Source organism: Lissotriton helveticus, chromosome 5_1, assembly GCF_964261635.1.
Source record: "Lissotriton helveticus chromosome 5_1, aLisHel1.1, whole genome shotgun sequence".
Lineage (NCBI taxonomy): Eukaryota > Metazoa > Chordata > Amphibia > Caudata > Salamandridae > Lissotriton > Lissotriton helveticus.
The window spans coordinates 1,300,678,588-1,300,704,603 of NC_136065.1; the positions used below are offsets into that span (position 1 = coordinate 1,300,678,588).

At 44.9% G+C, this 26,016-nt stretch overlaps 1 protein-coding gene across 3 annotated transcripts in view; it reads right to left on the bottom strand.

Moving 5' to 3' along the window:
- LOC144753590 (omega-hydroxyceramide transacylase-like) overlaps positions 1-26,016 on the bottom strand; it is an 878,827-nt gene that overhangs the window by 261,433 nt on the left and 591,378 nt on the right. For all 3 annotated transcript variants that reach the window (XM_078641230.1, XM_078641231.1, XM_078641229.1), the window contains one exon: positions 17,008-17,108. In XM_078641230.1, coding sequence (XP_078497356.1) covers positions 17,008-17,108 — 101 coding nt within the window. The remainder of the gene's footprint in view (positions 1-17,007; positions 17,109-26,016) is intronic.

A 26,016-nucleotide genomic window follows, 5' to 3' on the forward strand; every position in this document is an offset into this window, starting at 1 on the left:
TCCAGGATCTATTCATCCAAATTCCTCTGTGTATCTTGCTGATATCCAACTTGGTGGAAAGCATTTTCTTTTGCAGGGTAAACCATCCCTCTTTGCATGCCACGTGGAACCACACACTTCTTTGAGATGTCAAGGACACCCATTCCTCCTTCCTCTAAAAAACCTGATATTCCTGGTCCCCTTCCATACATCCTTTTTTTCAAACATTTTCCACCTGGACCCCTATTTGCCCTGCCTTCGTCCTCCGATAATGACCAAAACTCCTCATCATTAACAGTATTCCCTTTCCTTTTACCTTCGTTAAAGAAACACTTCCCTATCTCTTGTACCATATATTAACTCTTCAGAGATCACTTTCCCGTTCATCACCGCTTGTTCCTCTTGAGTTAAAAGATAACTTACTTCAGTCATCTTCTCTAATTTCTAATTCAACCAGCCTTGTTGAATGCTTATTTGCAAAAGTATTTTACCTAAATTAAATTTCTGGTGTTAAAACGCCTCTTCTTTATGAGTTAATATAATTTTTTGTCTGGATACACGTCCCTCGACAAAACTCTGTGGACAATAATATGATTGTGACAGTACCAACAATGTTGCTTATCTTATTATGCCTAATTTCCTTTCAAAAGCTTGTGCTTGCAGCTATGTTAACAAATTCCTGACAATCAAGTGTGACGCGACGTTGCGTCATCACGCTGTGCCCAAAACAAAGATGGCCACTGTCATCAAAAGGCCTGTTTTGAAGCTGAAAATGCCTATACTTACCGATCACCTGTCAGCGCGAGTCTGCTTAACTGTAAAACAACATTCTCCCTTACTTTCAAATCTCCTCAGGTACTCACCCCCTTTATAAAAGTCTAAAGTTAATTTGAATCCTAAATTAAGTTAATATTAGTACTTACATGTTTGAAAATGTAAAAACCCAATTAGGTGAACCAAAATTAAACACTTACGGTTACATGTACGTCGGTTTAATTTTTGGAGTTTCTAAAAGTGGATTTTTGCAATTTGCTATCAGGAAATTACAAACACCTATGCACAAATGTGTCCTAGACACTTTTAGAGATTTCTAAGCGGGGGATCACAGTTGACCTAGCTCAATAATATTCATGAGGTAGGTCACAATTCGTGGTCGATTGGAAATCACTAAAAACATAGGGATTGCAGCCTGGTGGGGACAGCAGACCACCATGTCTGTATTTGCTTATGAATAAAGTAATGTTTTGTTTTTTTAAGTGAAGCCTGAAAATAGTATGTGTTTCAAAAAGAAAAATCAAATGTTTCATTTTCACTTTTTAAGAGGAGGCAGTGGCCCCTAGGACCACTGCCTGCTCTTAAAAAAACATTTTTGCACGCATTCACAAAGGGGAAGTGTTCTCCTGGGAACCCTTTCATGTAGTAATTACTGCTCCTGGTTTCTGAGCTCATGCACGGTGCAGCAGGAACAGTAAGTAAACAAGAAAAATCTGGACCTACCCTATCCATAGGGCCAAACAAGCGGAGATAAAGCCCTTGTTAATATGCCCCCAGGTTCTTAAATCAAGTACACAATGTCATGAACATGTTTCACATGTGCTTCCATTTACTGATGCTAACCATTGCAAACTAGCAACTCCCATCATAAAATAAGTGCACACACACACACCCACAAACACACACACTCTGGCACTCAGTCAGGGCTCAAGTACTAAAAAACAGAAGTGGGGGGACTCACTAAGGTAGGCAGAATGGGTGTGACATCACTGCATGTGATATCAGTGCGTGTGACATCACGGCATGTGACATTGCATGTGGCATCACAGGAAGTGGCATTACAACCCAAGACCTTACAATAGGTGACATCAGATCTTTAGACCTCACATATGTTTAACAGGTCTATCATGAGTAGATTTGAGTGCAATGTGAATTATTTTTTGTAAACACTCTCACAAAGAAATTTGCATGGAGAAGTGTGGCAGTAAATCTGTTCTACTTAATTGGTTGCAACGTCTGTATTTTAAAATATCTTAGGGGTTAAGGTACCTGCTGCAGAGAGCTTTGTGTGCCAGCTAAATCTCAAGGAATAATAATTATGGTAAGATAACTCTGGAGGATCACGTATTTGCTGGAGAGAGCTGTGTTTTGCCTAGTCCTAGTTTTGAAGTAAAGTCGCATAGAGGGTTAATATGTCTCCTGCAAAGCACATTATGTAACATGCAAATGACAGATTATTATTTCATGTAAATGGATAAGTGGGTTACTGCTTTTAAGACAGAGATACTTTTGTTACTTGCAGTATATACATTTTAATACTTCGAACATAGCACAACGAGGTAGGTACAACATGTGGCTTCCACACATTGTAACCCTCACTGTCTTATGTCAGAGACGTTTTAAGGCATGGGCAAAGTGGGCTTTTGCCCAGCGCCCCAGTCTTTCAGAAGCCCCCTGATACAACCAGCTCTGGTCTGCAGAGTATTGTACTAATAACCTTAAATATTGCTTAAACAGCTTGTTTTAAATATGGTTTTCCTTTAATTTATTTTTAATGTGGGTGATGTGTGAAAGTATATTACAGGCGTTTTGAAAACAAATGTTGTGTTTTTGTTTTATGCAACATCCATAAAGAGTTTCTTTTAGATTGAAACAGGACCTCACATGTGAGAAATGGAGGGTGTCACGTAGATTATTTGCAGTAATATTAGTGAGCTGCCACTGTGTTACAATATTGAAAACACACTATCCCTGAATATTAGATATAAACATTTAGAATTTGGACCTGTGTGCCGTCAGTGACCTGGCCAAAGAGGGCATGACCGAGCTCAAATGTGATCATAAATTCAAAGCTGTTCAGAAAAGGGGCCCCCAAGATAAGTTTGGCCCAGGGCCCCCAAAATCCTTAAGACGTCCCTGTCTTATGTAACACACCCTTTATATTTAGGTACACACATTTGATTTTATTGTGAATGTGTAATCTGTACATATAATGTAAAGCGCTCTGGCACCCGGCATTTGGATGAGTAGTGGCAGTACTCATCCCAATGTAGGGTGTCAGAGCGCTTAACATCACACATACACCAATAACAATTTAAATTCTACTGTTTTGTATTATTTATTTTACAGCACTAGAACTACTGTAGTGCTAAAGCACGACAAAAGAAATAAAACCAAATAATGGTCGTTAAATTGCTATTTGTGTAAATACTGGTGTGGCCAATTAATCTGACATTCTTAAAGTGCATGCATAGATATCTCTTATGTACAGGGACTGAACAAAGTCAGAAGCATTTCTATCTTAAGTACCTGTGAAGTGATGCCTTGGCTTCCCCTCCATTACATCTAGGTGTGAGGCTCTTGATAGCTCCCAGCCAGGATACTCCAACCAAAAAAGTCCTAAAAGACCTTTAACTTTGGCCTTTGTTATGGGCCCAGCTTGCATCTGATAAGCCCCTTCCCCGCTTGCACTTTGCTGCTCGGATCGAAGTGCTGCTAAAAGTGTTCCTGTGTCAGAAAATTTCACTGTGTCGGGTTCAACATATTTTGGTAAATCTGGGAGAAGTAGGAAAGGAGCGTGGCACTCCGCTGAACGCGGCCAGCTTTGCAGTACAGTAGACGGGGTCTACCCTCTGAAAATAGTGGGTAGAAGGCATCTACTCATGTCTACCCTCGACTCGAGCCTTGGGCACTCCCGCTCCCAAGCTACTTGGTTGCGTACGTTATATTTATATCCGCTAATCTTATTTAGCAACGCAAAACATTGGAGTCATTCTCTGAGCAGGGATGGGGTGTGGGTGTTTCAGGCAGAAATGCCTTGTGACTTTGATAATTTCTGGGTATTCTTAAAATGTAAAACCACACATATTTACTCCTGTCAGTGGTGGAAGAGAAGCCCTTTTTTGTCGGATGGGAAGAGAAAGCCCACAAAACTGGAATGAGTTTAGGAGAAGGGGTATCTCCATAGGGTAAATCTTTTACAGATGGAAAAAAAAGTAAATATGTACTTAGGTTGCTGATTTTCTCATGCCAAAATAAAAGTAGAAACTTTTGCATGAGAGTAAAGGAGTCAACTATATATTCTGCTGTACACAAGGAATTATGTATGCACTGTCTTTATAGTTTTTATGCTGTCCAAAGGAAAATATTTATAATCCCTAAGCAGAAAAAATACTACTTCAGACGATGTCGCCCTGCTCCCTATTTTCTTGAAATGTTGGCTGATCTCCTGGTTTGTTACTCTTTGGCTTCATTTTTTGGGCTGCCTTGAAGAAAAGGAGAGCCCAGATAGTTATGGATGTGTGACTATTGTAGGAGCCACTTTGTATATGGATTTAATGATACATTTTTTTAAGCTTGGTCCAGTTCTTCTATTACATGATGCAAAGTGATTTTAAATGTATCTATTGATTGCATAGTTTTTATTCATAACAGAATTTTAATGGTCTTAGTTCTAACGATATATGTCTGTCAAATGTATTTTATGAATTCTTTTGCACTTTATATGCTATGAAATGTAGCAAAATAAGGACCATTGATTGATTGATTAAGTAGGCTGGCCATAGAAAAAAAGCTTTCTGCTTAAGACATGAGCTGTCCGCTTTCTGAGCAGTAGACTTCTGGCAGTATTTGCCAAGCACTCGACTAAAGCAAGATAGTACTATGTTTGTGTCGACCACCTAGCTAATAAATTGGGTAATAGTAAATGGTGTAATGTACAGCTTAGAAATCTGTTCTGTAATAGTGATCTGAATGCCTTGGATTTAAAGAACCCATCACCATTTTTTGATTCTAGGATGGGATTTGCCTTCCGCTCAGCTGACTGCCTTGGATTTAAATAACCCGCCACAGTTGTAAACGGCGTAACCTGCCTTTCCACACCACTCAACGTGTCCTGTGCAAATGTCCTCCCAGTAAGATCTTTATATGGCCCCATGTGCAGCGGATATGCACATTTCAATACTATGCCTCTGATTTAGAGAGCCAGCTGCCTTTTTCTGACTCTGCTGCATCGTTTGCCTCTCACTTCAAGCTCCACCACTAATCTGTGGGTCATGGTGACTAATAAGCAAACACCAGTTAGGGCAAGAAAATAGATTATAATCATGTCTATCTTATGCTTGTTCTGTTGTGGTTCGATTGCCACATCTCCTTTGCTTCGTGGAATAATCTTGCCTATATAATGCTTGATCTATTGTGATCTGGTTGCCCTTTCCCCTTTCCTTTGTTCCTACTACTACCACCATAGCCCATGGTATTGATCTCTACGCCACCCATTCTTCTATTTTCTCTACACCTGCCTGTCTTATCTGGGCTCCTGGAGCTATGTGTCATTGCTTCATACTTCTGCACGCTTCCTCTTTAATCCTGGCTCTCTCCTCGACTCCATTCCCACCCAGGTAACATGGTAGAGGTCCCCTCTACCATGTTACCTGGAATGTCTGATCTAATGTACTTCGCTCGCTCTGTTATAAAGCACTCTGACACCTCTGGGTAAAGTATGCACTGTACAAAAACGCATAAATAAATAAACAAGTGCGGCGGGGATATATACATTGCTTTGATTTAAAGTGCAAAACAATGACAAGCATGGGGAAGACTAAAGAGCTGTAAATGGGCTATAGTTAAAATGTAATTCAAACAGAATTCCCCTTCCCCATTTTCTCATCTCTACAGTACTTGCAATATTTGGAGATCTCGTTACTCAACCGACCATTTTCAGCACTGGGCTTATTGAGGGGAGTCTCCTCTAGTTGGGAGGAAAGGTATGAAGTCAATAGGTGGCCACAGATCTTGGTTGTAAATGCACTATAAAAACTTCTGTGTTCTCTGGAGACTTTTTCACTCACTGCGAGGCGTATTTTCCCCGTTCTTGTAATCATCCATGTAATGCACAAACCTGCATTTTTGTTAACTCTGTCAATGATTTCAAAGGTTGATTAAGTGTGTGGGTGCAGTAGTTGCGATTTGACGGGAAAATACTATGGTGTGTACCGATGGCGCTTTATTTCCGTCCTGTTTTCCAACTACACATGGAAGATGCTCGCTTGTCTAGTGGCAAGCCAGCAGTATTATGAGAGGGGATTGTGAAGAGGGAGCAGCGACTTGGGAGAGTTGGGCAAATAGTGTTGTGGGAGGGAGTTGCAGAAATGGGTGGAAGGAAGCAATAATGAAGGGGTTTAGGGCAGGGAAAAAGGTCAACAGATGGGTGTAAATGGAGGCGGAGGCAAACAGTTCATGACGTCACACACTACAACCCTGGTGTTCAGGTGAACTGGAGTCCATGATTTCAAATGAATAATTGGAAATAAGGAGCATCCAGGTTGGCAATATCTCTATCCTGTCCAGGCTTCAAATACACTGCAGCAGTAAAACTACACTTCCCACAATGCCTTGAGAAGAGTCTGAACCAATGATAAAATGGTCACAAACACCAATTGTCAGCGAACATAACCCATATGAACCGTGTCGGCATTCAGTGAGACATAATTAATTGCAGCATTCTGTGAGTAGCTGTAGAGTTGCGCTCTAGTCTCTGTACGTTGCGTAACCACGCAACGTGCAGAGATGGCTAATCCCGAGCGGATCGCGCATGCGCAGGGCGTCCCGAGCACCGCGAGGAGAAGACGCTCGGCGCTCTTTCGCGGCAATACAGATTTAAATAAAGAATCTTTCCTTAAGCTCAGAGAGTCTGTCCCCTCATTGCATAAGGGCTAATAGTAACATTACAGTGGCGACGAGGAGTGGGATTACCCACAGTGCACTCCGAGAAAAAAATAAATGAAAACACGGAGAAGCAGCACAAGTCAAGGAGGAGCAACTCCATACAAGCTCTACAAAAAGGGGGGCAGCACTAACAGAAGAGCTGGAAGTCGCAGAGAGAGCGCGGCAGAAGCGCGAAGAAGAGGTGAGCACCCACCACGTGCACCGGGGCCGGAAGCAACTAGGCGGAGTGGCACAGAAGGGGGTTGATATCGCCCCACAGAGGCTCTGGCAGAACTAGAAGATCACAGAGAAGGGGGAGCGGGAGAACCCCGACCGAATCCGACGGTAGGTGGGAGTGCTGGTGCACCAGGCAGCCCAAGAGGCCAGGGAGTGGAACCGGAAGAGCAGGCCAGAATGAGCGCACAGGCGTCATCGCTCACAGCGCCGATCCTGTTCTTGCCCAAAGCAGGTGAACCCCAGATGAAGTGGGAAGACTGGAGGGAATATTTAAAAAATTACCTCGAGGCCCTGGAAGATGAAAATGGGGAAGCCTTCCCCCAGTGCGAGGAGGAGGAGGATACTCTTGCACAACCTGGGCCCAGAAGGGATAAGAGTATTCACGAACCTAGTGCCCACAACCAGGCCACAAGCAGACGTTGACGTCTTTAAGCATGCCATAGAAGATCTGGACAATCACTACCGTCCTGCGGTGTGCGTCTCCGTTGATCGCTACAACTTCCAGCAAAGGAAGCAAGAAGCGGGATAGTCCATAGACGACTATGTCGCGGCTTTGAGAAGGTTGGCGATAACATGCAAGTATGGGTCCTCCAGGACGATTTCATAAAAGATCAAATTGTTATGCACACGACCAATAAGACTGTACAGGATAAATTGTGGGCACACGGTGAAGCGACGCTGAAGGAGGTCATAGCGATGGTAAAGAAAGCTGAGTTGTCGAAACGATGTGCCGAAGCAGCAAAAAGAGAGACCGCCCAGAGGACCATGGTGAACAGAGTGGAAGATTCGGAACCCTCAGGAAGGAACAGAGCGGTGTCTGAAGAAAGCAAAGGAGCGAACAGATGGGCGGAAAAACCCGGACAGACAGGAAAACAAACAACGGAGAGCAAGAATGCATGCTACCGGTGCGGAAGCCCGATGCACTTGGCCCAAGACAAACGCTGCCCTGCGTTCAGGGCGAAATGCATGTTCTGTGGCCTAATCGGTCACTATGAAAAGGTGTTTTGCAGGAAGGTGAAGAGACCGTATGTGGCACAAGACCAACCTGAAGGAGAAGAGGATGAACTGGATGAAGACGACCTTGTGTTTTGCATAGAGGAGCAAGTGTTGGGAATAGACAGCAAACGTTCTCGTAAACCACAATGCGACATGCGATAGGAGGAGTGAAAATCAAAATTGTAATAGACTCTGGATCCCCGTACACTATAGTCCAAATATCAGTGTGGGAGGAAGAGTTCGAGCCCAGCCTAGGACCCAGATTAGAACCTCCAGACATACGGCCGGTATCGTACACAAGCACGCCCATCCCCATGGTGGGGTATAGGACGCTAATGTTCGAATTCAGAGGTAGAACGGCGGAGTGCAAGCTGTACGTGGCAGAGAAGGGTCCATCAGTGTTAGGGTGGATGGATCAAGGTGACCTAGGGATAAAACTGGACCCGGGAGGAGTCATACAAGTGCTGATGACAGGCCAGGAATGCTGGCCGGACCTGGAGAAGATGAAAAAAGACTTCCCGAAGGTGTTCGGAGGGAAAGTCGGCAAACTGGAGAAGTTCACACACAAAATCCTACTCAAGGAGAACTCCAAACCAGTATCCCACAAGGTGAGGAATCTTCCCCTAGCAGTAAAAGAAGCGGTGCAACAGGAACTGCGTAGGCTGGAAGAGCAAGGAATAATCGAACCCATAGACAGCTCGGAGTGGCTGGCCGCATTGGTCGGGGCAAGAAAAACAAATGGCAAGGTACGTTTGTGCGTGGACCTTCGAGAACTGAATAAGTGCCTGATTGTGGAGAAATTCCTGCTGCCTCGCATAGAAGAAATGCTAGCCAAAACAAGGGGAGTGAAGTGGTTCTCCACCATTGACCTTACATCCGCCTATCACCAGATAGACCTGCACCCTATGAGCCGGAAGCTAACGTCCTTCATAACGCCGTTTGGATGCTATCAATTCCGCAGGATGTCCTTTGGTCTCGCCTAGGCCGCAGCGGTGTTCCAAAAGTTAATGCACCGCCTGTTCAAAGACATCGAGGACATCCAGTACTTTCAGGATGACATTTTGGTGATGGGGATGGACCAGGGAGACCATGACTAGAAATTGAATAAGGTGCTGAGTGTACTACAAAAGAATGGCTTGACGGCAGAATGGGAGAAGTGTCGGCTGGGAATGACATCAGTCACGTACCTTGGGCACGAGATAGGAGGGCAAGGAATCACGCCGAAAAGAGAGAACGTGAAGGCCATCTGCGACGCCAGGGCTCCCAATAGCAAAGACGAAGTGAGATCCTTCCTGGGGATGGCCGAGTATTATAGTAAGTTCGTCCAGCCCTTTGCCACAAAAACACATCAACTGAGGCAGCTGATAAGGGACAAGACAGCGTTCAAGTGGAATGAAGATGCGCAGAAGGAATTTGAAGAGTTGAAAAGGGACATAAGTCAGGCGGTACCACTACAAGGATATGATCCCCTGGGTCAGACCATACTGACAACGGACGCTACTGAGAAAGGACTGGGAGCAGTCCTAGCACAGGAGAGAGCAGACGGAACAGTGGAGACCCTCAGCTTTGCCTCCAGAGCTTTATCTCCCACAGAACAGAAGTTTAGCGTTATTGAGAAGGAAATGCTAGCGACAGTATGGGCCATGGGGAAGTTCCGTCAATTCCTGTGTACATGCGACGGCCACGCCTCGCATAGCCAAAATGACATTGAAGCTACTGGAGTACCGGTATGATGTAGAATACATACCGGGGACACGCAACAAGGTAGCTGATTACTTAAGTAGAGCCTCGGCCATGGAAGAAGCGCCCAGCCCTGCGGCAGAGAATGAAGAGATGATAGCAGTAATGGAGGACTCAGAAAGGGTGATTAGCAAGCAAGAATGGGCCCAAGCGTATGATGGAGACGCAGAAATCTGTGAAGTCAAGGAGTATGTAATCAGCGGATGGCCCGAAAAGAAAAGGTTAAAGGAGGAGCTACGGAAGTTTTATGAAGTCCGTGAGGAGCTATCGGTGAGCTGAGGTTCACATACAAGAGGAAATGGACTCTGAAACGGTGATACAATTTCTCACCTCGGTTTTCCTTAGAGAACGATCCTGAGTGACAACGGCCCACAATTCACCTCCGAGAAGTGGCATAAGTATATGGAAAGGAATGGGATCAAATCCAAGCACACTTCCATATACCACCCTTCGAGCAACGGACAGGTGGAAAGATTCAACCGGGTCATCATGGGGGCCATCCAAGCGGCCATCATGAAGGGCAAGGACTGGGAGAAGGAAATCATGAGAATGATATGGGCATACCGGATTACCCCCTCATCAACAGGGTACAGCCCATTCCAAATCCTGAGAGGCAGGCACCCCTTCACCAAAGACAATGTTGTATGGAGGGAAAAAAACATCACCAGCAAATGGTCTCCGGCAGTGGTCCAACACAACCCGGAGAAGGCCCAGAAAGTATTTACGGAACATTACAATCGGAGAAGAAATGTGAAAGAGGCAGCCCTTGAAAGAGGGGAGTGGATGAGAGTCAAATTGGCGGTGCTGAGGAAGAAAGGAGAGAGCAAGTATAGCCCGCCCATGCAAGTGGAAAAAGTATATGACAGAGCGGCGTTGCTCAGCGACGGGAATGTGTGGTCCCAAGACCGCATGGCAAAAATCAACAAGATCCTACAGTGGCCCACGGAGGAAGGAAGAACCCTACAAGATCAAGGAGCAGAAGGAAGTGAGGGAGTCACTGCAACTGGTGCAGAAAGCCGAAGAGAAGAGGGATCTTGCGAGGAAAGGAGAGATCAAGAGATGCCTGTGGTAGAGGAAACGCAGAGAGAAAAGATGGCGACACCGAAAAGAGCTGAACAGAGTCCTCAGGAAGATAGTAGGGTGAGCCCTGCCGAGAGCTGCACCCAAGAAGTTCAGCTCTCCACACCGGTAAGACGTACACGCGTGGGTAGAGTGGTGGTCAGGCCCAAGCACTTCAGAGACTTTGAACTGGGGGGATGTTAGACCACGGTGAACACTGAGGACTCAGAGGACTCTTTTGTTTTTGTATAAAAAGGGGAGATATGTAGAGTTGCGCTCTAGTCTAACCACGCAACGTGCAGAGATGGCTAATCCCGAGCGGATCGCGCATGCGCAGGGCGTCCCGAGCACCGCGAGGAGAAGACGCTCGGCGCTCTTTCGCGGCAATACAGATTTAAATAAAGAATCTTTCCTTAAGCTCACGGAGTCTGTCCCCTCATTGCATAAGGGCTACTAGTAACATTACAGTAGCCCTCACTGTTAAGCAGATTACGGTCTTAATAAGGGTATCAGCTTTTAAAACAAGTAGCAACAGGGGAGAGGGGCGGGGCAGGCAAGGATGGAGGGGGAGTTGGGATGTGCAAGCACCGACCTGGCAGGGGTGGTGGGGGTAGGCAAACACAAACAGGAAATGCAGTGATAGCTGGGGGAGGTTTTGGGGGGACGGCACTGTAGCGTTCTAGTAGCTGGCCTCTCGAGGCCACCCACCGGAAGCACCTTGCATACTGTATCACTCTCTGGCCAGCCTCACCAGCGCGTCAGCACACAGAGGGAGAAGGCCTCGCGTGAGAGTGCCCAGGCAGCACATGAACAGCCATAGGGGAGCAAATAAAGAGGCCCCAGAACAAAAGAAAAGGAAAATACCAGCAAGCACAAGCCAAAGCAAATAGACACCAACCAGAATAAACAAGCACAAGCCAAGACAAAACAAGTCCAAGCTAACACACTCAAGGAAATCACAAGTGGACACTGACAAGTCCAGCAAAGCACAAGAGAGCATACACTAAACAAGCACTGGTAAAACCAATATCAGTGAAGAAAGGTCCAAGGACACAAAGAACCGTCAGAAGCCGGGTAAACACACCGGACAAGACCAGTAACAAGTAGCGATGTCGAACACAGGTGGCCCAGCTCAACAACCGGCCGCTCAAGGCGGCGCAGCTCAACAACCAGCTGCATTTCCAGCAGCCGCGCACCCCGTACACCCTCAAATCATGGCGCTACCACCATTTAGCGAACTCATTAACCAGGCAACCGCATCCCCGAGATGGAAAGTGTGGGTCAGCCGCCTGAATAACTATTTCACGGCCACACGTGAAACGGACGACACGGTGAAAAGATCACTGTTGTTGCACTTTGCAGGTGACGAGATCTACAAATTATTTCAACATCTCCTGAATACCGGTGCCGCCAACAACTATGATGCCGCCTTCACCGCGCTCAACGCACATTTCGATCCGCAACTCAATCCGCACTATGAGCGGTTCAAGCTTAGGCAAGCAAGACAACGAGAAGGGGAGTCTATGGACGCATATCATGCTCGCCTCAGGGAACTGGCGAGTACATGCATCGAAGACGATCAAGCTAAAGAAGTAACGGCACAGCTGATACAGGGATGCCGCAACAAGACTCTGCGGACACTGATATTACGTCAACCACGAATAACGCTAGACGAAATCCTAATCCTCCTCAGGTCTCACGAACTATCAGACGCATGGTCAACAGCCATGGAAGCAGCGCTCGCCCCACATTCTGATCAAGCAACCAACATCAAGACGGAGCGAGTTGACGCTCTCTGCACGTCGGTGCAAGGAGGCAGAGGAAGATGGCCGACAAGAACATCACGGCGGTCGTCATTTGGGTGGTGTGGTCGCGAAGAACACCCCCCAGAAAGCTGCCCGGCCAGAGGAAAGTCATGCTCAAAATGTGGAATCCCTAATCATTTTGCAAGCGTATGCAGGGGAGGCTCAAGAGGGAGAGGTGCATCAGGAAGGAAGCCACCGACAGGAGCTGTCAGAAACCTGACACTAGAAGACACCACAGTGCCAAGATCGTGCAGAGGAACCAGTCGCCACCCCCAACAGCTGGAAGACTCATCAACAGAGGAAGATGAGGAATGCTACTTCGTAGCATTTGCAAATGATCTCAAGAAAAGACTACGTCCACAGGCAAAATGCAGTATCGAGATCGATGGATCCAAGGTGACCGGTCTAATTGACACTGGAGCCACCGTCAACGTCATGGGGTCACAGCACTACAAGAAATTAAACCCGAGACCGGCACTTGTACCATCGAAAATCAAGATCTTTACATATGGCAGCAAAACCCCGCTCCCTGTAAAAGGAAAGATGACAGTACAAGTTAAGACTGAAGATCATTAAGTGACGACAGTACTCCACGTCATAGACCGGGAAGAAGACATACTGGTAGGAAGCCACACTGCCGAAGACCTGAGACTAATTGCATTCGCCAACGCTGTCAAGCTATTACAAGTAGACCACATCCTAGAAATGTTTCCCCAACTGTTCAAGGGGTTAGGGAAGATACGTCGACCTCCCGTGAAACTCCACATAGACAAGGCCATCCAACCGGTGGCCCTAAGACACAGGAGGATTCCATTCCATCTGCGGCCGCTGGTGGAACAAGAACTTTAAGAGTTAGAAGACCAAGGGGTTATTGAGAAGGTGACAGGACCGACCCCCTGGGTGTCACCGATGGTGATAGCAGAGAAACCGAAGCAGCCGGGCAAAATTAGGATATGCATTGACATGAGGATGCCGAAACTAGCGATCAAGAGGGAGAGACATCTAACCCCAACAGTGGACGATGTCCAAGCTGATCTGAATGGAGCCCAGTGGTTTTCGAAACTAGATCTCAATGCCAGATACCACCAACTCACCCTGGCGGAAGAAAGTAGATATATTACGACTTTCTCAACGCATCTAAGACTCAGGCGGTACAAAAGACTCAATTTCGGAATATCATCTGCAGCAGAGATTTTCCAAACCACAGTGCGAGACATACTATCAGGGCTAGCTGGAGTCCTTAATGTCAGTGACGACATCCTTATACACTCGAAAACCCTTGAAGAACACCATAGACGGCTGAGAGCCACGCTGCAGGGACTGGCAGAGCATGGGGTAACGCTCCACAAGGACAAGTGGCAATTCTTCAAAAAATCTATTGATTTCTTTGGATACGTATTCAATGCCGATGGAGTGCAAGTAGACCCCCGAAAGTCTCAAGCAATACACCTTGCCCCAGCACCAAAGACTGTGTCGGAAGTGAGAAGCTTCCTGGGGATGGCGACTTATTGCGGTCGGTTCATTCCTAATTTAGCGACCATAGCAGAACCACTGCGCAGTCTAACAAAGATAGAAAATCCGTGGAAGTGGACGGCGGCTGAAGAGAATGCCTTTAGTCAGATCAAGACAGCCCTACTGGACAGCACAACAATGGCATATTTCAACACGGCCCGTCTGTCCGAACTGATTGTAGATGCCAGCCCCATAGGTCTAGGGGCACTGTTAACCCAGGAGACCGAGCCCGGAACGTGGGTCCCTCTCACATTCGCAAGCAAATCTCTCACGGCAACTGAAACCCGCTATTCCCAGATTGAGCGGGAGGCACTCGCGATCAAGTGGGCATGCAATCATTTCCGTCTCTATGTAAGCGGAAGCCCATTTCGAGTGGTCACAGATCATCAACCACTCCTTCCACTCTTCAAAGGAACCGCGCCTCACCCTCCTCCCCGAATTGAAAGATGGGCCGTCCAGCTGCAACAATATCAGATGGAGTTGGTGTACCGGCCCGGGGCTAAGAACCCGGCAGATTTCCTGTCCCGTCATCCAGCGGCAGAGCCAATGCCTAGTGAGTGCAAAGAAGATCGCATGGAAGAGTTCATAACATGGTGTCGCAGTGGTCACGCACTGTCCCTAGAAGAAGTAAAGGAACACCTCCAAAAGATGCATGCCTCTTACGTGTCTCCAGCGCACTGTCCGGTGGGTCGTGGGACCACTTCCTCAAGGACCTGCAAGGCTGGAGCGAAGTTGACCGCAGTCGTCTGGGAAAGTTGTGGAAGGTGAGGAATGAACTTAGCTCAATAACTGACGGAATCATTCTAAGAGGATCGCGCATCGTGATGCCGGTCAGTTTACAAGCGACGATATTAGCGCATGAAGGACACCAAGGTGTAGGACGGATGAAATCTCGAATGAGGGAGAAGGTATGGTTTCCGGACCTTGAGGACCAAGTTGAAGCCATAGTACGCAACTGCCGAGGATGCCAACTCACTGGAAACTCTGAAGCCCCGGCGCCTGTCATAACCGAGGAACCAGCGCCATCACCGTGGACATGGCTGACTCTCGATTTTGGGAGTTTCCCAGATGGAAGAATCACGGCAGTCATAGTAGAAAGCTACTCCAAGTATCCTATAGTAGAAGTAATTCCGTCCACATCGTTTAACAACCTCCAGCCAGTACTAGAAAGGGTGTTTGATCTATTCTGGATTCCCAGCATCATCAAAACTGACAATGGACCCCCTTTTCAGGGCAATGAATTCCGAGAGTTTTTGGCTCCCCTCAGGATTAAACACCACCGCATATCTCCTCAATGGCCACAAGCGAATGGAGAAAGTAGAGCGGTTTATGCGAACCATTAATAAAGTTTTGAGAATTGCAACAGCCGAAAACACAGATCCTGAAGTTGCGTTGCAGCGATTCCTAAGAGACTATCGTAGCACGCCCCACTGCACAACACAGGTATCTCCGTGGTCACTCATGCTGGCCGGGCCACGTAGAGACATGCTCCCACGAGTTGACAACGGGGATCATCACCTATACGATCCCAATAAGACTCAAGAAAGGAGACAACACATGAACGACAAGGCAAGCAGGAAACGGAAAGCGAAAGCCCGTGTATTACACCCTGGATGCTCAGTACTAATCAGGAATCACTGGAACACCGGCAAGTTTCGAACCCATTATGAACCAGGAACATAGATGGTAAAGTCCACCAGTAGAACGGCTGTCACAGCAGAAAGGAATGGTGAAACAGTAACAAGAAACATTTCGTGGTTTAAACAAGTCCCGGACATGGCCAACAGCCAATCCTCTCCCACGCAAACGGAAACATCGGAGACACCACTGAATGATACTGATCACATGGCAGGCCGCTGGAAACACACCGGTGTGTGGAACCGGCATTTCAGATCACCAACATGGGAGCCAGATGCAACCAAGTCCACAACGTCCACGTGAAGTGTGTCGACATAAATATGGACTCCGACCCAATCCCAGACCTAGTCAAAGACTGGCTGATTTTATGTGCTAGGATGCAGTGACCTCATGTTGGTTTCAAAATCCGAACCTGATAAGGGATGTAGCGTTCTAGTAGCTGGCCTCTCGAGGCCACCCACCGGAAGCACCTTGCATACTGTATCACTCTCTGGCCAGGCGCTGCCAGAGAGCTATAAATAAATGGGCCGGAGTCGCTCGTGACTTCCGGTCCCAACTGGCTATCTGTGTGCGTGTATCTTTATTCAATGCTGATTATATTTTGGGCCTAACTGTGAGTTTGGCCAGTCACGCTCCCCAGGCGCGACAGGCACCACAAGCAGAGTCAAAAGAAAAAGTAGTGCGCTGAAACTAACTAAATGGGCGGAAGTTAACTGATCCATGTAAAAGGGTCAGTTTCCAGGGCACAAACAAAACAGCCGAACATATTAATTACGAAATATGATATGCTGCCACCACTGCTTTATGTTCTTCAGCTTGGATAGACGATAGTCCTATGTCCGCTATGAGGGTACTCTTGGTGCACCCTCTGTCCAATATGAGCGTACTGTTGGTGCACCCCTACAGGTCACTAAATATGTCCTAGACCTTGCACATTCAAGGACAATCCTAGACCTTGGCTTTCATGTTAGATTAGTGTGATGTAAGTTCAAAAATAAAACTTACGGCATCAGATAAAATAGAGTCAGTCACTAATAGCAGGAGAACTCACAAAATACTGTGCAAGTGGCAGGACACTCTTGTCCCAGTACCTCACTTACAAGTGAAATTGAATGAAGTTAGGAACTCAGTAAACTGCTTTTGGTGCAAGTTTCCTTAACTTGGTCTAACTTTGAGATCGAAATTCAAACTTTATCCCAAACCTGATTTAACGTTTCCCTATTTCGTTTTTTATTTTTCACAATTTGCAGCTCTTATGACAGCAACAACACTTTACAGTTTATAAACAGAACTGCATTTTTCATTGCACATTTTGGCCTATGGTTTGTTGAAATGATGATACCTTCTTCACCGGGAGTGTTTCAGACAAAAGGCGTTGTGCGATTATGTGAGCCAAAGAGCCCATCATGTCAAACTTCTTCTGGTGTGGACAGACAGATACAGCTGAAATACAAATCAGAAGAAAGAATCAATACATGAGAGATTTAAGTGTACAGAAATGTGCACTGACTATGTCAATCGTTTTGGCTTTTATATAGTTCATACACCAAGGAGTACAGTACCCGTCGACAGAAAGATATGCAAATTAATAGATGAATGTAAAAATGATCTCCTTAAACCCTCAAAGGAGACAAAAATATTCAAGATGGAGAGAAGAGTGGCGTGTCAAAGCCTATTCAATCTATGACTTCACCTAGTAGAAATCACCTTTATTTGGTTATGGTATACTTTATTTTCAACAGTCATCTGTTCCTTCCCTTCTTTGGATCATCTATAATTATAAATCTAGTACTCTATGCATCTCCATTCCACCCTTGACCATTTTGACATAATCCTGCCTATGTAACAGTGCAATGCAGTACTTTAATATCTCTGACACCTGCATTGCAACTGGAATAATTACATTTAATCAGTTTAATATTCAACACAAACAATTTGATAATTATGATATTGAAAATGTTGAGTATTCAATGAGGTGCATGTTCATGCTCATACAGAGCTTTATTTTTTCCTAGTGCCCCACTATTAAAACAGCAGACACCGCATTATTGAGTTAAAAGACTACATTTCATTTTTGATGCATGGAACTTCCATGTGTCTTGTCCACCAGCAATCATAATGCTGACAATTCTTCACGCTGAACTCCATCGCATGTTGATTCTTAGATATCCAAATGGATTGCCAGAAATGTAGCTATCATTAAAAGGGATTGACAATTCAAAAGGTCAGGCTTGTTGTTAATACTACATATAGAAATTGTTAGTTTTGTTGAAATTGTTTTGAAAGAAAAGCACATTGTTATATTCTGTTTAGTAATGAAATGTTCAGTAGAACAACATATTTGAATTATAATGGAAGCATATCTCTAATTTGAATATAAATAATATAATTGAAATGTATGATGTCTCCAAGGCAATTTTGCGAGTTGTGTTTATCTATTGTTTTAGGTATGTCTATATCTTAATTATAGAAATCTTGCAATTGTAAAAATAGTTTTAAGTTAGCAAAGTAGACATAGAGTAGCACAAGTATATTAGTAGATAGGCTTGTTTTATTTTGAAGGCATTTATATGGTAGAGCTGAGATTAGTAAGTGCTGAAGTAAATGGAACTGGAGTTAATTTTTTTTTACATTGAATGTTTTGAGGCAGTTGCTATTAGAGAGTCGATGTGTTGTTAACTTTACATTATTATAAAGTGCTTTATGGGTGTTTGTAAAAACAAATATACTTGGTGTCATTTGGTTTTGGAGAATGTTGTACACATGTTAGTTTGTGTTTTAGAGAAGAAGGTTAGGGTTTGAGGGATATGTGATCTGCATGTGTGAATTGTGTTACTTTAATCACAGGATTTCATAATTCCCAAAGTACAGCTGTTGCAAAAAACTACTATAAATGTAAAAGGGAAGTGTATGATGACTTCTTCTGCAATATTTCTAAAATCAACATGGCTATAGTTTGACACTGTTGATAAAACCATTCCCTAAGGGTGGGCTTAATATATATGCTCTACAGAGGTGGAAATAGATTATGCATGGTGGGTTAGGTATGGTAGAAATGGTAGCTAGGTTAGATATGGTAGGGTAAATGTGGTATGTTGGTAGGTTTGACAGAGTAGGAAGGATTGGCTAGATATGTTAGGTTAGATATGATAGGTTAGGTATAATTGGCAAGTATGGTAAATTGGTTTGGTTTGGCAGGTAGGTACGGTATGTTAAGTATAGTAGGTAAGGTCGGGGAGATCCATAAGATAGGTAAGTATGGAATGCAGATACTGTAGGTAGAGAGATATGGTAGGCATGGTAGTTATGATAGCTACACAGAATGGAATCGTATGGTTGGCTAGTTATGGAAGGTTAGATGTGATAGGCATGGTGTGAATGGTAGATAGGGAAGTAGGTTAGTGTTGAACCTGGCATCCTTGGTGTGGATCCCCTGAATTTTTACCTTCTGGCCTACTGTTTTGCTGACTTAATTTTTAATGGCTTTAGGACTCTGGCACATTGCAACTGCTAACCAGTGCTAAAGTGTATGTGCTCTTTCCATAAACTCATGGTATCATTGGCTTATCTGTAATTGGCAAATTTAATTTACTTATAAGACCCTAATAAAGTGCACTAAATGGATGCAAGGCTTGTAAATGAAATGCTATTAGTGGGACTGCATTAAACAACAAAATTGCCTGAACCACACTTACTTTTTAAGCTATCACAATTGTTGCTTTTTGGCCAAACACAACTTCTTTTTGTTTGCACCGTATTTTATTTATACCTTTTGATTTAAACTTTTTATATTTTCATTAAAGAATTTATATATGAAAAGGAAAATCCACTGTTCTGTACAATATATACAAACAATTATACAAATATTTACAACAAACCATTTAAAGTCCACATTTTCACTAAAACGTACTTGACATACTACATTAAAAGTACACAATTTTACACAAAACAAACAAATACTTATGACCTTATTGAATTTGCAGTTAAGTAAATCAATATCCAAATTTTAGACCAAATGCTTATAGTCCAAAGGAGCAATAAACCATAAATGGCAGATTTCATCAATAGCAAAAATGTATTCAAACTCTTTGAAAACAAGATCTTGATTCCTTGTATTTTTGCGCTCCTTTGTTGCGCTGACGCGTTTCAAATCAAGGAAAATCAATACCTAGATTCTCATCAGGGCTTTTCTGATTTTCTGTACAAGATGTATAAAAACAGAAAACATTTACAAGTTTGGAAAGCTTCCTTGTTTTCAATACATTATCACTATCTCTATATTAAGCTTAATATTGTACCTGAATAAGATGCAGATAAGCCGTCTTATCATTACAATCACAGGCTGTATTCAGGCTATCACAAATATTTCTGAATTTTTGTCTTATTTCCTGGTTTCCCTAAAGGTTTTGGCCACCTTTTTCAATTTCTGTAACAAAAACACGGGCTTTGTTTAAAGGAGCGAGATCATTTCATTAAGAGCCCATGTAGAAGATGTTTAACCTTGCTGGCACTTTGAATTCATAGTAACGCATACCTCAAATCTATTATTTCCTTATTTCAAACAATAGTTGCAGCTTTACTGCTAGAGCGTTGCCGTCGCAGTGTCCCTTGGCTGTCTACCGGGGAAATAATACAACTATTAGCCCCAAAACTTGTTGTATTTCTTTAGAAAGTCTATTTAGTGTGCAGGGCAAAGGAAACACATACCTCGCAGACTGCCGGGTCACGCTCGTCTAATTTTTCTATTTTCGTTCTCAAAGATCACTTTCGTTTTTTAGTGATTCCTCATCGCGGCATTTACTTTAAAGGGAACTATCGGGGAAGAGATACATGTGTCATATCCTTCCCTGAATGAGCGAGAACAGGAGAGAAGAGAAGCAACGCGACCCGTGAAAATACTTTTACGAGGTACGCACAAGCTTTGTTTATTGTAAACCGCTCGTATTCGTTTGTTGACACAAATGTATCAGGGAAAGATATGACACATGTATCTCTTCCCCGATAGTTCCCTTTAAAGTGAATGCCGTGATGAGGAATCACTAAAAAATTAAGGTGATCTTTGAGAACGAAAATAGAAAAAGTTAGACGAGTGTCCTGCTTCACCAGTGGTGAAGCCAGACCTTGTGTCCACTGTGATGCTAAGTCTGCTGCTAATTTTCTGGTCCGCGAGGTAATACCCCAGTGGGGTGCTCCTGAAAAGGATCAGATTCGACAATAGCTAATATTGACTAATAACATCTTCTCCCACCTCATCACTGTTAGGAAGGACACAAACATTCACTTCAACTTACCACCCCCAAAGCAATGGCATCTTGGAGCACCTCAACGGCCTCCTAAAAAAATAAAATCTGTAAACCTTGAGTTGTACAGTCTCCCACTAGCACCGTTCGACTTGAGATACACCTCAGGAGCAGGTCATCCTTTGATCCCACATCCCATAGTGACAAGGAGAGTAATTAACATATTTGTGCCACTAACTAGACATAAGTTACAGAATGAGAATGCACCTGAAGTAGTACAAACTGAGATGCCTGTTTACTTGCCTCAGCTAACAAAAACGTCAAAGTTTGTTTCTAAACAGGTTGCACATGTAGCTGATACCCGCATCAACATCCCTTCAGCTGACGCCCCTCCAGTAAATTACCAACAGACACAATTGCCATTGGGAACTTTGTTCGCAAGTTGAAATATCCTAAGTCTCAATGACCCTTCCCTGTAACAGACAGTGCATTGACTGCAGTGAAAATTTGTGGTCACAAGCCAAGGATATCTTTCTCGAACATCTGCCTGGCACCAGCTGTGCCATCCATCCCTTCGGAAACTGAGGGGGAAGAAGTGGGAGAACAGGAGAAGCAACTAGAGTAAAGCCTCCCTCTACCACTTCAACAAGAGACAATATGTATTTCAAGTTATGAGTTCAATTTTTGTTTTTCTTCCCCAGTGTACTAATACTGATGCTTTTAGTCCTCACATATTCTTTTTTCCTACATCCACTATTACTCGCAGGAAAAGAACTACTAATAATGATACTGACCATCACCCTCTCCACACTGCTTTGAATGAGAGTAAGTGGTACCAGCACATGTATAGTATAGGCATATCCATGTCTAACACCAGCTGTTATGTATGCTCCCTCATCCCCCATGACTTGGCAGTAGACAAGTGGAATTACCCTAAAGAGGTATCCCCAAACATTATATGCTGTCTCTTGCACCTCTTTTTATGTACAATAAAAGCCCAGCTTCAACCAACACACTTTAGCCCCATTATTGTGCAAGTTAACACAACTAGATTGTATACCACCCCTGAAGTACTAGAGACCCTGACAGATAGATGGGAGTAAGAGATCAGGCATCAAGAATTAGGAAAACGTATCATAAGAGAGATTGGTCAAAGTGGGAAAAATTGATATTAGACCAGGGCATCTTATGGTTTACTCAACCCTGGTCCGGATGTAATAGCTATAAGGCTAAGCTACTATTATTATTATTATTATTATATTTAATTTTATACAGCGCGCAGCTACCCGGAGGTTTCCCGGTGCTAAACAAAAGAGAGAGGACGGTTAATTGCAGGAAGGGCACTAAGGAATCAAAGGGTCTAAAGGTAGAATAACCAGGTCTTGAGGTCTCTGCGGAACCTAAGGTAGCAGGATTCAGAACGTAGGGAAAGAGGTAAAGCATTCCACAAGGAAGGGGCTAAGTATGCGAATGAGCGACCGCCCATTCTGGCTCTCCTGATGCGGGGGACCTGATATCTTTCTTGGGTCGATGAACAAAGACTGCGGGGGGGGACAATATTGATGAACCAAAGTTCTTAAGTAGGGAGGGCCATTGCCCGACTTAATGCGGTGCATGATACAGAGGGCCTTGAATTTGGAGCGGCTTTCAATGCGGAGCCAGTGCAGGCTACGCAGAGAGGCCGAGGTGGGAGAGGTTCTGGGAATCGTACGGCCATGTTTTGAACCATCTGAAGTTTGCGCGTCACCTCCTTGCATGCACCCAGCAGGAGAACATTCCCATAGTCCAGCCGAGAAGTGATTAACGCTTGGACTACGGTTCTCTGGGTGTCGTGGGGGAGCATCCATATAATTTTTCTCAGCCACTTGATGATGGTAATGCAGGTGGCCGAGACCTTGATCACATGTTGCCTCATCGACAGTTGATCATCTACCCCTGATTGCACAGCAGACCGGATCTCAGCATCACTGGATCAGTATTTGCCCACAATAAAAGGCATAGTGCAGCAAATTTCACATGTAGAGCACTATCATTAAGGAATGGTACTGAGTCAGACAGCCCTTTAAGATTTGACAAGATAATAGGACAGTGTCAACAAATATGGGCTGTGAGAATACAGAGTAATAAATACACTGGAACTACCACACACCCTAGAATAGCAATGAAGTTAACAACATTTTCTATTTGTGTCAGAGGAAAAAGGAAAGTAAAAGTAGGCAGTGACCTCAAGTCCAACAACACCACATACATCGCCAATATGCAGAGGGGCACCACCAGCTTGATGGACCAATACTGGCCCCAACTGAAAGGACCTCTGCTCCCTTGTGACTCTACACATCCTATCCCTGGTGATACCAGGAGTGGACATTTCAGAGTTACATGACCATCCCATGAGCCGTCCAATAACCTTATTTCCTCACAACTGGAAGCAAACAGCTGTTGAATAATTTGGCACTGCAGTTTGGGAAGTTGTTCCACAAGAACATAGACAATTTAACTACGCCCAGTGATCTTCTGAAGTATCCTACCATCTGTTCAGGCAAAAGCAACTGCCCGATGGCTGCAAATAACCAGGTGAGAGTTGATGAAGGCTATAAATGCAACCAGGGACATCTTAAGGATTTTGGTATTTTGGGGGCCCTGTTCGGAACAGCTTCAAATTTATGATCCAATTTCAGCTCTTTCTTGCCCTCTTTGGCCAAGTCACATACATTGCACAAGCACAATCGACCAAATTCTAAATGTGTTTACATCTAATATTCAGGGATACTGATGTGTGTTTTCAATAGTGTAATACAGCAGCAGCCCACTAATATTACTGCAGATAATCTCTGTGACACCCTCCCATTCTTCATATGTGAGGGCCTGTATTGAACTAAAATAAAAAAATATATGGATGTTGCATAAAACATAAGCACCCTTTTGCTGCAAAATTTCTATAATAGACTCTCACACTCACATAACTCATATTAAAAATAAATTAAAGGAAAACAATATTTAAAACAATCTTCTCAAGACTTAATAAAGGTCCTTAGGGAAGACTGCAGAACAGAGAACTCTATCAGGGGGGCAGAAAGCCTGGGGCCCTGGGCCAGAGCCCACTTGGCCCATTCCTTAAAACATTTCTGAATGCAACAAAAGATGGATTTAACAACATTAAAGAAGAACTATGTGACATTTGATTGATGGTAATGCAGCACAGATACATGCTGAACCTAATGACAGCCATGGAAGATGCAAGAAGACTGGGTCGACCTGCTGCGCTTATGCTGGCCAACGATGCGGACAATGGAACATTGACTGAGGTCAGTCAGACATTGCATGACCTACAAAAAAAAATGGTTTGTGAGGGGGGTGCCCTTGATGGGTGGTTTGAGGGTTGATACGATTGAGTGCCGTCCTGGATGTCAGGGTAGTTCACAGCCTTGTTGCCTCTAGTGTTATCGTTGCTCTTGATATCTCTTATTTTTCCGATATGCCCCTCATTAGGAGAGGTGGTTGAAGAATCAACTAGAGGGAGGAATAATAGAGGGAAGAATGGAATGCATCACGTAAAGACCCAAGACCACTATTTGGATCTTTCAGGTTAAAGATAGTTTCAAACCTATGTAATCAATGACAGGAATGTACATGGAAACAAATATGTAAAGCAGTGCGTTCAGCAGTAATAGACAATATATCACACATTAGTGTCAGGAAACATCTTGAGGTTAGTTCAGGCTGAGCCTTTGCACGAAAAGAAGTCACATTTACTTTCAGTCTCAGGAAACTTGACAGAAGACTAATGGGGTCGATTCCGATCTTGGTCGGCCAGCCATCCGAGACATGTTAGTAGCCTTACCTTACGGCCGAACTGTACCAGGAGCCGGACCGTCCGGCCGAGGAAGTACGATACGGAAAAGTGCCAAATTCCCGACCGATCCGCACGCTCTGACTCCATCATCAATATCTGTCTGAGCCTGACACCCAATCCGCACGGCAACATAAACACAGCTACTTCCGGCCGGACAAGTACGATACACAGTTCCTATGTTCCGGACGGGTCGCCACGTACAGGACGTCTCAGCACCCGGAAGAGCTGCATATCAACTCCGGTTCGCGCTATTAACCCATTCCACGGATTCGAACCGGAGCAGCCAGCCACAGATCGAGACAGAGCATGAATCCAATCGCGCAGGCCATACCAGTCCTGTACAGATATGACCAGATCAGGAACAGACGCGGACGATGCAGACGGTAAGTCGGACACCCACCCTACAAGCAAAGCCAGGGGGTCCACACCCTGTCCAGCAGTACCACACCTCCTTAGGGAACCCATGGCGACCACTACTGCCACCCTACCCATATGTGTCATGTTGCCAATCACTGATGCCACCCCACCCATAGGTGTCATGTTGCCTATCACTGATGCCACTCCATCCATATGTGTCACGTGCACTATCACTGATGCTACCCATATGTGTCATGTTGCCTATCACTGGTGCCACCCCACCCATAGGGGCATGTTACCCACCATCACTGCCACCCCACCCATAGGGGCATGTTACCCACCCCCACTACCACCCCACCCATAGGGGCATTTTGCCAATCACTAATGCCACCCCACCCATAGGGGCATGTTGCCTATCACTGGTGTCACCCAACCCATATGGGCATGGTACCCACCCCCACTGCCACCCCACGAGCAGGGGCATGTTACTCACCCCCACTGCCATCCCACCCATAGGGGCATGTTACCCACCCCCACTGCCACCACACCCATAGGGGCATGTTACCCACCCCCACTGCCACCCCACCCATAGGGGCATGTTGCCTATCACTGGTGCCACCCCACCCATGTGTGTCATGTTGCCTATTACTGATGCCTCTCCACCCATGTATGTCATGTTGCCTATCAATGATGCAACCCCACCCATATGACCATATATGTCATGTTGCCTATCAGTGGTGCCACCCCACCCATAGGGGCATGTTACCCAACCCACTGCCACCCCACCCATAGGGGCATGTTACCCACACCCACTGCCACCCCACCCATAGGGGCATGTTACCCACCTCCACTGCCACCCCACCAATAGGGACATGTTGCCTATCACTGGTGCCACCCCACC